Below are 13,276 nucleotides of genomic sequence, written 5' to 3'. Positions count from 1 at the left end.
CGGCAGGATTCGTGACTCACAATCTGTTGGCACTATATAAATGTTAAATAGTAGCAGCAGTAAAAGTTTTACGGAGGGATCTTAACGTCTTTTGTTACACTTAGAGAGGGAAAAGGCAACAGAGCTACTGTTACATTGCCAGATTAGCACATACTCTCTCCCTTTTATTATCAAGGAAAACATCCATTTGCTGCCTTCTTCACCTCACTTTTCTTTTGAGTTCCTAGCACAGCCCGATGGATGAGGCCCAGAGTTTATTGTTTTAGGCTGTTTATCTTGAAAGAAAAATCAAGGCAGCTTAGAAGTCAAACAGTGGGAAAATAGAATGAGAAATCAGAACAATAAAATAGGGTGCTGTTGGCTTCATTCATATGTTATCATCAGTCTGGGTTGCTGAAAGATTGCTCAGATAAAAAAGATTTTATCTTCCTCTGGGAAGCAAATTCCACTAAATAGCGGCTAAGGCTATAAAGGCTTGCCAGTTGCCTTGAAGCTCTGATAAAGAGAAAAGGCAGACCCAGAACAGCCCCAGTCTTGCTGAGCAAGAAGACTTCTATGAGAAGCTCCCTGTGTTATGCTGGTCCCAGGCCTTAAAAAATGAAGTCAGCATATTAAACCTTACCTAGAAGAACTTTAGCTAAAACAATTGTTTTGTAAAGGTAAAGGGACCCCTGACCGTTAGGTCCAGTCATGGCTGACTCTGGGGTTGCGGCGCTCATCTCGCTTTATTGGCCGAGGGAGCCGGCATACAGCTTCCAGGTCATGTGGCCAGCATGACTAAGCTGCTTCTGGCGAAGCCAGAGCAGCACACAGAAACGCCGTTTACCTTCCCGCCGGAGCGGTACCTATTTATCTACTTGCACTTTGACGTGCTTTCGAACTGCTAGGTTGGCAGGTTGTTTTGTAACCTAGGCCAAATACAAATTCCAGCAGCTGAACCGATCAACAGATGTCACCATATTCTATCATTCCAGCTGGAGTGAATTGCATGCTGTGATTGCTATCCAAGGTAGAATCCTGCTATTTTTATGGTAGATGTTTTGTTTCCTGTAAGTCACCACCACCAAAAAGCACTTGCAGGAAGGAATCCAACAGGTAGAGGGGTTTTTTTTGCTTTTTTTTTTTTTACAATCACACACATTCTCTACCTGCTGAATTTCTGGGGGAAAGTTTTTATTTATGGCAACAGAATATTGTTTCTCCAGCAGGGTAGTCATTGATTGTCCTCATACTCACCCATCTATTATTTTAAATATTTATTAGTTGTTTTTTCTTACAAATCTGTATATATATTTATATGTTTATGAAAAAATAAATATATATTTTTTAAAAAAAACGTTTAGTACACACAGAAATTCAACAGGTGGATCATTTACAACCACACATATTCTCTATCTGTTGAATTTCTGTCTCTGATTTTATTACTAAACAATAGGGAAAAAATGGCAGGAATGTTTTATTGTGAAGAAGGACTGCATGAAGAAAATGAAATACAAGCTTGATAACTCAGTTCCTTTTGTTTTTACATCAAATCAGGAATCTCAGCATGGTGTGGTGGAACAATAATTCCCTTACAGGTGCGTTTCCCCAAAAATAAAACTGGCTTGAAAACTGAGCTGCCAAGAAATTGTGTTCCTTAAAGACTGCTGCATTTCCTTTTTCTTTCTCTTTTATGTGTGAGCAACGAAAACCTTTGCCTTCTTGGCAAAGTTCCAATTTGTAATTACTCCAGGATGGAACTACGTTCTCTTGTATCCAAACGAAATGACTTCTGTGCCAAGAATTATCTTCCAGTCACTGCCCTTGTGCACCTCTATTCTATCTTCCCTTACTTGCTCCCACCCTAAACTGAACCCCCCCTCAACATTGTAACCCTTTCCTCCTCTAGGAATATTGCTCCAGTCCCTTGATCATTTTGGTTACTAGTTAACAATCAGCTTTTAGAGATTTAGATTCAGGTAGGTAGCCGTGTTGGTCTGACACAGCCGAAATAAATAAAAAATTGTCCAGTAGCACCTTATAAGCACATGAAAGCTTATACCTAGAACAAACTTAGTTGGTCTCTGAGGTGCTACTGGACATTTTTTTATTTATTTAGAGATTTAGGATATACTTCTTTAAGACACTTAGGTAAAGGTAAAGGGGCCCCTGACCATTAGCTCCAGTCATGACTGACTCTGGGGTTGTGGCGCTCATCTTGCTTTATTGGCTGAGGGAGCAGGCGTACAGCTTCTGGGTCATGTGGCCAGCATGACTAAGCCACTTCTGGTGAACCAGAGCAGCGCACGGAAACGCTGTTTACCTTCCCACCGGAGCGGTACCAATTATCTACTTGCACTTTGATGTGCTTTTGAACTGCTAGGTTGGCAGGAGCAGGGACCAAGCAACGGGAGCTCACCCCGTCGCGGGGATTCGAACTGCTGACCTTCTGATCGGCAAGTCCTAGGCTCTGTGGTTTAACCCACAGTGCCACCTGCGTCCTAGCAGTAAATCTGGGAGACCAGCAAAGCCAATGTGGTGCACTCCAGAATTTGGTGACTACAACTCTCATCAGCCCAAGCCAGCACAGCCAATCATCCACAACATCTGAAGTGCATCGCACTGGCTACCCATGCTGCAGACATCAGTAGGATTCACAGTTAAACATGAAAGACCATGATAACTCAATGCTAGAAGACATGCTTCTACTTTGCATGCAGAAGATCCTGGGTTCAGTCCCTGGGCTGTCCAAGCATGCCTGGTAGGGTTGCTATATTTCAATAAGTGAAAATCTGGACAGAAAAGTTGTTGAGCTTATTTCTGCAAAACAGCAAAAAGATTTTGAGCTTTCTCCTTAGGAAAATCAGCAAAAACAACACTGCCAACATCAGTTGCCATACGTCCAAATTTTCCCGGACATTTAGCAGAGTTTCTGCCTGGACACTGCTTGCGGCAGAAGAAAGACTTCTTCCTGAAACTTGGAGAGCTGCTCTCAACCTGTAAACCATTGTGAGTGATATAGAACAATGGTTTGATTCAGTATATGGCAGCCTCTTCGTGATCTGGCTTCATATCTAGGGCTTATATTAAAAACTGAGCCTAGCTTGCCTCTCCTTCCTTGAATCTGCTCTGTAACTGGAAGTGGACAAGTCACATCCCTGTGGACGGAATGCTAGAATGAGTGGGCATTTACTCTCTCCACAGAGATGATTCTGCCTGAGAAGAAAAGGGCAGCAGCAGTAAGGCATCCATGTACTGTAGGCTGTTCGGCCTCTTTACTACATTGGATTATGATCCTAGGGAGCAAAGTATATTGTGTGTTTTAATAACCACGATAGTGCTGTGCCTGCACTTTTTTTTTTTAAAAAAAGCCCTCATTCACAGCCACTTTGGAACCTTTTTTTGGCTGGGAAGTGAAGCATAAATGCAAATAAACATTTGTGGGTATATAGTGATCTTTTATATCAGTTGCTGGGAAGCAACAGTGGGAGAAAGTTATTGCATTCATGTTCTGCTTTTGTTTTTTCTTAGGCATTTGCTTAACTGCTGCGGAAAACAGGATGGTGGACTAGATCGGCTTTTGGTGTGATGCGGCAGGGTTCTTTTTAATGTTTAAATATGCACTAATTAGTGTTTAATTATCATGTTTAATTTGCTAAGAGGAGCAGTTCAGCTGCAGAAGCTTGTCTGTTTTATACCTATTTATGGGGTGGGGTATAATTAATCACAGGAAGACTTCAGAATTCCCAGTACCTTGTGCTAGACAAGATAACCAAGTCTGAGGTAGATAGAACCTTGCTGACTGTCACTCAGCAACAATGCAAGATTGCAATTGCTATACTCTCTTTTAAGGCCAAACTACATATGATATTCAATGCAACAATTGATGTTTTGAGTGTGTGTGTGTGTGTGTGTGTGTGTGTGAACACTAATGTTGGAGGACCAATCAGGATCAGAACTGCAGTGTGTGGGGAATGGGGCTAACTTATTCCTTCCTCATTGCTTTCTCAATGAAAATCACCCTCACAATTTGGCATTATTTGGTTTAGAACAGAAGCTTCCAATATTTCCAATTCTGTTGTTGTTGCTGTGGGAATTTTTATACACCTTGAAATCCCACCTTTTACCTAGGAAATGTGCATGTGCAAAGTTGACACAGTATTTCCTTAGTGTTGGGATTCAGCTTTTTTCATGCTATAATAAACCTTGAGGTGAAGTGTGAGAAGCTGAATATTGCAAGTAGGAGTTGATGGACACAGGAAGCTAGGCTGGAGGCTGGCACTTGTAACATTTCCTTGCATCTACCATGCTCCCTGTTGTTTTTGTCCATTGAGTTGGGAAAGATGGAGGGCACAAGGAGAAGGGGACAACAGAGGACGAGATGGTTGGACAGTGTTCTCGAAGCTACCAGCATGAGTTTGACCAAACTGCAGAAGGCAGTGGAAGACAGGAGTGCCTGGCGTGCTCTGGCCCATGGGGTCACGAAGAGTCAGACATGACTAAACAACAACAACCATACTCCCTAATGCATGGGGAAGGGCTGTAGCTCAATGACAGAACATCTGCTTTGCATGCAGAAGGTCCTAGGTTCAATCTCCAGGTAAAGAGCACCCCACTTGAACTCCCAGAAGCTGGTGCTGCCAGTTGATGTACTGACCTAGACAAACCAATGGTCATACTTCATGTGTTCCTGCGTTGGTGTGAATAGATTCTGAATTGTCCTCATATGGAGTCAGGAACTTTCCTTTGATCAACCAAAGATTGTCCAATGCTAGTTTAGTAATTCCCAACCCCCTGATAATAATGTGATATTATATATCAGAGGATGTTGAGAAAAGGCTGTGTCAAGCAAAATTAATTTTGATTTACTCAGTAATCTAAGATCTGACACAAGGAATAAAAAATTCAAAACACGGTATTTACTGGTTCCGATGTAAATTAACCAATCCTATTACTAATCGAAGGATGCTTATCTTAATACTAGCATATTTCAACATTTCCTGACATTTCTAATCACATGTTGATATAATGAAGGATGTAGTGCTTTGTGGCTTTTCAAATATCTGTCAAATATGGTTGTTATATTAACCTAAAACTGACTTTTCCTGATTGCATGCTCGACTATTCAACAGTCATCGCAGACATGGGTTTGTGATCCCATTTGTTGGTGAGACTGTTGATCCTACTCATTATTAAGATTGTATAGTTCCATTCAAAGTTCAGCTAATGAGAGTCGAAAATTTCTTGTAGGTTGGTAAAGACAAAAGCTCTGATGCAGTTGCACTTGCACCTAAGTCACCATGATCCCCAGTGACAGTAGAGCCACCATGTCTCACAGCAGCAGAGACCTCTAACTTTTCTATGGTCACAAAGAGTACACCAAGTGGTGGTGTTCCATTTCAGGTCTGGGGGATGCCCTTTCAATGATCCCTACTGGTTGGAAAGCAAATGAGACCCGGGAGAGGTTGACAGGGCCTAGAGAGATATAAAGGCTCTGCAGGAGTAGGGACTTTGTTATGAACAAGTGGTTGACTGATGCCTCCTGGGTCCTGGGTCCAGCCATCTTTGCTATGTGGAACTGTAGTGATCTGCTACTCTTGTCATCCTGAGTTTTGAACATGTACTTGGTTCACCCAGGTCGACCCAGGGTCCCTTCAACATCCCACTCTGTTTAATTCACCCTTTCCCAAGGCAAACACAAGTCCCAGCTCAGCCGCGATTCTCACTGTTATGCTCCCTCAAGGGATTGTTCTGAGGATAAAACTTCCATGGGTGGTGCTTTAATACTAACATGTCAATATATGCTTGTCTAATGCATGTGTTATGAAGCTTATCCTGGAAATCTCTTGGCACTTACTAGTCCCACTTGGTCCATTGGTAGGACTGGTCCTGGTGGCTACCTAGCAAAATCCTCAAAAATGGGAGTCCAGTTGCTGTCCTTAGGCTTAGAAGCCAGCCTTGGAAATCATCCCTGTCCCAACAATTCCTTAATCTGTCTTATTCACTCTTGCCCACTTAACTATGCATAAGTTCTACTCATACAACACTTCCGTGAGGTCAGATGGAGACATGCAGAACTTGGGGGGGGGGGCATCTAGCAACCCACTGAATCATATCACAGTAGTTCTGAAAGTCTACATTATAATCTTAGGTGTTAAATTGGATAATGGCTTTACAATCCACAAGGAGCATAATTCAGTACCCAGTGGTCATTTGATTCTGAATGTGTTCAAGGAAGCCGGCCTAAGCAGGTATTTGGAAAATATAGCTTTATCCTCAGAATTACATGCTAATACAAATCTTGGACAGAATTGACTCAATAAGATGGCAGTCATTGTATTAGAGACATTCTGTTGAGAAATCCATAACCAGCCCTAATTTAATTGTTCAAACATATGCCATCTTACCTCCTTCTTTAGAACAAAGACTGACTAAGTTGTGAACGGTGTCCATGAGCTCCAGCTGTTGTTTTTGCAGAATACTGTTATTGGTGGTTGCCTTACTCAGCTGCCTCTCCAGTTCTTGGATGATGTAGGTCTGACGTGAAACCAAGCCTTGCAGGTTCTCTTTCTCCTCTTTCAACGTATCCAGCTCCCCTTTATGTCTTTCTTCCATTTCAAGGATTTTGTGTTCCAATAAACTAGTAGGGGCAAAACACATCAATACCACATCTTTGTTAGTGCTAGTGTATGGGAGTAGCTGGCTGGAGAATCAAGCAGAGGAGATGAGAGGCTGCAGGTCATTTATTTATTCATTCATTACATTTATATCCCGCCATTCCTCCAAAGAGCTCCACATGGTACCCATGGTTGTCCATCACATTTTGCCCTCACAACCACCCTGTGAGGTAGGTTAGGCTGAGAGACAGTGATTAGCCAAGGTTGCTGAGTGGGGACTATTATCTTAGTCTTCCAGTTCTTAGTCCATCACTCTAACTAGTACATCACGCTGGCTGTCTTTTATATGTGGAAGGGGCCCAAAGCCTTTGAGAACCAACCCAGCTCTGGAGGGTAGCCTCCCAACGATAGGAGTGATTGCATCTGTCACTTTTGGTTTCTCAGTTTCTCAATTTCCCACTCTTAGTTTCAGGTCTCCACATTTTCACATCAGTTTGCAACTTTTTATTTTAATACATCCTCATGAAAATGCATCAACAGTGAACTGCAACTTTCTCCTAAAATACACATGTTTTTTGGAGGGGGGATTCCCAATACAGTGGGCAGCTAAAACCTGCAAAGAAAAAGAGGATAAGGAGAGGAGGAGTGAAGGAGAAGCACACTAGCCCAAAGCTCACCTTATTATTACCATAAACTATAGTCAAGGCATGCCTGCCCATGAGGTGGGCTGAATTTGCCGCCTTGGGTGGTGGAATCCTGCGGGGCAGCACTTGTGCAGCAATGGACTCTTCTGGCAAGATCTCGTGAGAGTTCTGTGAGATCTTGCCAGAAGAAGCCACTGCTATGTGACCTAGGCAACTGAGGCTTCTGCAGGAAAGGGCACCTCACATTTTGCCACTGGTGGTTAAACAGGATGGGTCCCCCCCATACCACAGTTTATCATTACAGCAGAAGAGTCTACACTAAAATACAGCACTGAGTTGCATTTGAAGTGTGATTTCAAGACACTTTGGAGGTTACTGGCTGGAGAAACGGCAAAGGGAGCAGAAATGAGATTCCAAAAGCCTAGTGAGCCCCTCATTGCTCATCCTCAGAGGAGCAACATAACGCAGGCCTGTTTCTGGATAATACTGCTGACAAACATGGCCAAACCTTGAGACCTGGCAACATACCATCGTTATAATGTGAATGGTTTCCTATCTGAAAACTAATATTTGGCTAAAGAGTAAAGGTGACTAGACTGACTACGGCTGCATGGAAAATAAAAATACCACCCACCCACCCCCGCGCGCATTTTATTACGATTCAGATTTCCAAGTGAGATAACATGTACAGCATACAGGAATATATTAAATATGTGTTTAGAAAAAGAAAGATGATGTAAGATCTTCTCTCTCTCTCTCTCTCTAAATGAGAGTGATACCCAGATCCTCGTGTGTCCCCCTTGCCCCCATAGTCTTTAGTTGTACTAGGATCCAAGGACATTTAAAGTTAAAAAATATCAGTTTCTCCAAATCTACTTAATTTCTCTGTGAGGTGTCAGAGGAAATATGGCACCCTAACTGTTCTCAGATTGTAGGGTTATGTGAGGTACATAGCGTCTTTAGAGAACAGGGAAGTGAAAACCAACACAGAAAAGGTGATCCAGATAAAGAATATAATAGTTCATCCAAAGAGGAAATTAGGCACAAGCTAACATGATACTTTACTCTGCCAGAATTTCTTTCAGTGAAGTTGGCTTGTGCATGTTTGAAATATATTTTCATGGTGAATCAGAGGGCGTTCACTCTTCATTGAGAACTTCAGGCTACAACACGGGGATGGGGGAACCTTGGACCTGGGAGCAGAATGTGGCCTTCTCGGCGTCCCTCTCTGACCCTCAGTACTCTCTCCACAGACCCCTCTCAGGGTCACACAACTCAACACCCCAGATCCACACTCTCCTCAACTGTTTGGGCCTAACCGGAATGTCCTTGAACTACAAAAACGCCTATGGCTTCCCTGAATGGAGGAGGCAGGTACGTATAGAAACCCCTGGTTTTTGTGTAGTTGAAATGTCCAAAGTAAGAGTCTCCTCCATTGCACCAGCCACTTTTCTCTCTGGCCCCACCCACCACTGGAATGCAGCCCTTTCTGGAAAGTTCCCCATGTGGGACCATGGTCCTCATTATAGGATTTTTATTCCCACCCGCACTCAGATCTTGCTCCCAGTGGGATAGAAAGCTCGGAGTTTGGAGGAGTTGCCTCTCCTTTTGAGGTAGGTCTACGAACAGACAAGGTTCTTCTATCACAGGCATCTTTACATCTTTCTCTGGAAACTACATTTACAAAGGGGTCACCGACATCCTTTTTCTTGGCCTGCTCTCCTTCTTAGCTTGAAAGAGGAAAATATATGGCTTTCTCCCATTCCTCTCCCTGTGGGCACATCACTGCTATGGGCTTTGTTGGTTTCAGAGGAAGGAAGAGGGTTGGAGGACTGCAAATCTAAATGGGAAATGTTCTTCCGCTCACTCTTCTCTGAGGTGAGCACTGTGAGCTCCTAAAAGCTGTATCTGTTCCTGATAATCTTCACTCACATCCCTAATCACCAGGTCTTACAGAGATGATTGGGGAGCATCTTCATAAATGGATGTGCATTTTGCCCCAGAGTTCCACAGGACACTATAGCAATGGACTACTCGTGGTAGTCCAGTATTAGCATCAAGACTCAGCATCATAAAACCACTCATGTGGTGCTGCTTGGAGGTTTTAGCATCAAAACCTTCCTGTTATAACAAGGAAGATGTAAATATATCCCATCTGCAGACCAGTCTTTTGATTCCGTATGCCAAAGATCATGCTTTTTATATCCACAGACTAACCAGTGGATTCAAGACTGCCAGTGATCCACGTGCTATCCAAGATTTAATTTGAAATTCCCCCCACATCCCTCTTAAGGCTTTTATTTCTGGATAACAGATCAGTGGCAGAGTGCCTTGAACACAGTTCATCTACCCAAACCTCGGGATATAATAGTATCCATATGTTATTGTTTTTATTGACTATCACAGACATTCAATGTGGGATGTTACATATGATAAACATATACTTAATTAAAGCCATGGATCTGCTTCTACACTCTGGAGTAATATTTTTCTAGAAAGGAAAAGTAATGAAAATGAAACACAAATATGCTTTCCATTTAAATTACGAAACATTTGATGTACAAGAAACACACCTCCTAAAAGCATGACTTTTTGTCTCACAAAGTGAAAAGTAGGAGGGATTATGGATTAGAAGAACATGAAAAGAGCCTTGCTGGATCAGGCAAAAGGCCGATTGAGTCCAGCCTCCCTGCTTCCCACCATGGCCAACCAGATGTTTCTGAGAAGCTCAAAGCAGTTAGTGCAGTTCTTATTCTTACAACCACTTCTGCTTGGCTTTTCATAAGAAAGCTGTCCCCCACATAGGTAAAGTTAAGGGGCCCCTGACCATTAGGTCCAGTCATGACTGACTCTGTGGTTGCGGCGCTCATCTCGCTTTATTGGCCGAGGGAGCCAGCGTACAGCTTCCGGGTCGTGTGGCCAGCATGACTAAGCCGCTTCTGGCAAACCAGAGCAGCGCACGGAAACGCCGTTTACCTTCCCGCCGGAGCGGTACCTATTTATCTACTTGCACTTTGACATGCTTTCAAACTGCTAGGTTGGCAGGAGCTCACCCTGTCACAGGGATTTGAACTGCCGACCTGCTGATCGGCAAGTCCTAGGCTCTGTAGTTTAACCCACAGCGCCACCAGTATCCCCCACATACTGAACCCTCTATACACCATTTCTGCAACAATTTCTTTTTTGCTTTTCTTTTTTTTGGTAGATCCTCATGAAAATACATCACATTTTTTCCTAATACAGTCATACTTTGGTTCTCGAACATAATCCATTCCGAAAGTCCAGTCGACTTCTGTAAACGTTCGAAAACCAAGGCGCAGCTTCCGATTGGCTGCAGGAGCTTCCTGCACTCAATCGGAAGCAGCGGGGAAACTGCGTCAGATGTTCAGCTTCCAAAAAAAACATTCAAAACTGGAACACTCACTTCCGGGCTTGTGGCATTCAGGAGCCAAAAAGTTTGAGTGGCAAGGTGTTCCAGAACCAAGGTACGACTGTAAATATGTACAGTCTGTACGACTGTAAAATATTGTGTATGTTTTGAAAAATATACACATTTTTGCAAGTGCTTTCCTTGAATCAAATGCATTTTTCTATGTTATTGTTGTGTGCATGTGCACTTTCACACACACTTTATCTTAGTATATGCATTTTTGTACATACTGCTTGGGTGAAGACCTGCATTGCAAAATTCAGGAAAGCTTAAATTTCAAAGGATCTATGATGTACTGCTTCCTTGAGAAGGGAGGTTAAGTGGGGGTGTCTGTATATATCTGTTGATTTCCACAATGCAGCATGCTGTCTTGTTTGTTACCTCCCAGACAATCTTTTACATAACAGTAGATTAATTCCCAGTAATGAGTCGGCCACGGGAGTTAGATTAGTGGAATGTTGCCTATGTCAAGGAAAAAAGAGAAATGGTAGCATTTTTAACCCCACTGACTGGGATGTTGTGGAATGAGGAAGCCTACAGATGTTTTACTGCTTAAGCAGCAACACATCGGACCATTTATAGATGACTTCATGAAAGTCATATCAGCTTCATGTAGTGCAATAAAGAGTCCGGGTATTTTAGATTTCCCCTTCCCGTTTATATTTACAAATGTGGTTTTGCATTAATTTCAGAATCAGTGTATAGATAAGGGAATCATACACACTGCCTTAATGATTCTCTCTGCAGAAAGGGCAATGAAAACCATATTGAAGTGTTCAGGGTGGTGTGCAGATCCAGAAAGAGTGACATTCTCAGTAACATGGTAATTACTTGTCAACGGTGGTCAGACCACTAATTTCATGTCTCCTTTATTTAGCTGCACAACATACCTCACAATGAAACCACAGGCCTATATTTAGATGGTGGATTTCGAAGCCATGTTTAAAGGCAGAAATACCAGCAGAGAATAAAGTCCTGCTGTTGAGACCTTCTATCAGCCTTCTACTTCAGAGTTTGCAGGGCACACTGCCGCCAGCTCAAGAATTGGATTCTATTTATTTTAAATTTTTGATAAGATCAAGTGTTGGCATTTTTTAAGGGAAACTACCGGGTAATTGCATGTGTTTTGTGAAATTATAAAGTTCTTGGAAAAAACAGGTACATTAGTAAAAAAACAAAACCCTGCATATAAAAATGTGTTTACTGGGAAAAATTCATTCAAAAATGCTGATAAATTTTCATGAGGATCAGAAGAAGAAGAAGAAGAAGAAGAAGAAGAAGAAGAAGAAGAAGAAGAAGAAGAAGAATAGTAGTAGTAGTAGCAGTAGTAGTAGTAGTAGTTTGGATTTGATATCCCTCCTTTCACTCCCCTTAAGCAGTCTCAAAGCGGCTAACATTCTCCTTTCCCTCCATCCCTCACAACAAACACTCTGTGAGGTGAGTGGGGCTGAGAGACTTTAGAGAAGTGTGATTAGACCAAGGTCACCCAGCAGCTGCATGTGGAGGAGCGGAGACGTGAACCCGGTTCACCAGATTATGAGTCCACTGCTCTTAACCACTACACCACACTGGCTCTGAAAAAAGAATTAGCAAATTGAAAAAGAATTAGCAAATTGCTGAAAAATGTGGAGAACTCAATTTAATGTTGGGAAAATGAGCCTGTGAGAACAAAACGTGACAGATCCATCCCTACTTCAAGGAAATAATTAGGGATGCTTCAAATATCATACGTTTCCTACATGGAGAGCATAGGAAAAGCAAGAAGGCCATGTGTGGATTTTCATGAATAATGATCATGCTTGTGTCTATTATTACAGCCCACATAGGAAATACAGATCATTTGAAATAGGCTTTAGATGTAGCAAGATCAGGTTAAAGGTGCAAAGAAAAGTGTGTTGTCTTTAGGGCATGTTAGCTAGGGGGCATATTCCTTTAGATGACAACGTTTAAGAGCCGCTAGTTCCTAGTCTCAAATGCCACAATATTATCTAATGCTGTCAAGTCTATTGATCTTAAATGAGCCCCGAAATCAATTTTCTACCGGAGAAATGGTGCGTTACATTTGTCAGGATGTAAACCAGCAGGGTGGATCAGCAGGAGAGTATACATAACCCCCTTCTCCCTGTTCTGCTAATAAACTTCACTCTTAGGGAGAGGTTAGACAGAAAGGCCAATGTAAAAAATTCTCTGTTGCAGCTACTGTGGAAAAAAGGTGATGAAGTAGACCGTGGAAGCAGCCCTGATGATTCTCCCCTGGGGCTAGGATTGCTTGATTCAGACAATTTCCTTTGCAAGGTAGATCTGCTAATCTGGTCCAGAGCATGCTTGAAGTTTAAAGAGGATTTTAACTCAGATGCATTTGAGAACAGGATGTGGACCAATACTTAGAGATATATTAGGGTTCTCAAGAGCCTGGACATTTTAAAAGTACAGATAATAAGATTTAGTCTGCCCAACAGATACAGATAACTGCCATCACTGGGACAAATGCCCTGCATATCGTATACATTTTTACTGTATTTTATATGTATAAGGGAATTCGAGATGACACTTCACCTGCTATGAAGATGGAATGGTTGTTTTAGAGATGGAATTCTCTGACAATC

The 13,276-nt window shown here is 42.3% G+C and overlaps 1 protein-coding gene across 1 annotated transcript in view; it reads right to left on the bottom strand.

Annotated features, from left to right (window-relative positions):
- Positions 1–13,276, bottom strand: part of ANGPT1 (angiopoietin 1) — a 139,533-nt gene that overhangs the window by 44,621 nt on the left and 81,636 nt on the right. The window contains exon 4 of the mRNA XM_083749248.1: positions 6,387–6,619. Coding sequence (XP_083605374.1) covers positions 6,387–6,619 — 233 coding nt within the window. The remainder of the gene's footprint in view (positions 1–6,386; positions 6,620–13,276) is intronic.

This window comes from Podarcis gaigeae (genome assembly GCF_964106915.1).
Source record: "Podarcis gaigeae genome assembly, chromosome: 7".
Lineage (NCBI taxonomy): Eukaryota > Metazoa > Chordata > Lepidosauria > Squamata > Lacertidae > Podarcis > Podarcis gaigeae.
Note: the sequence above shows the minus strand (reverse complement) of the source record. Positions and strands in the feature narration are given on the sequence as shown.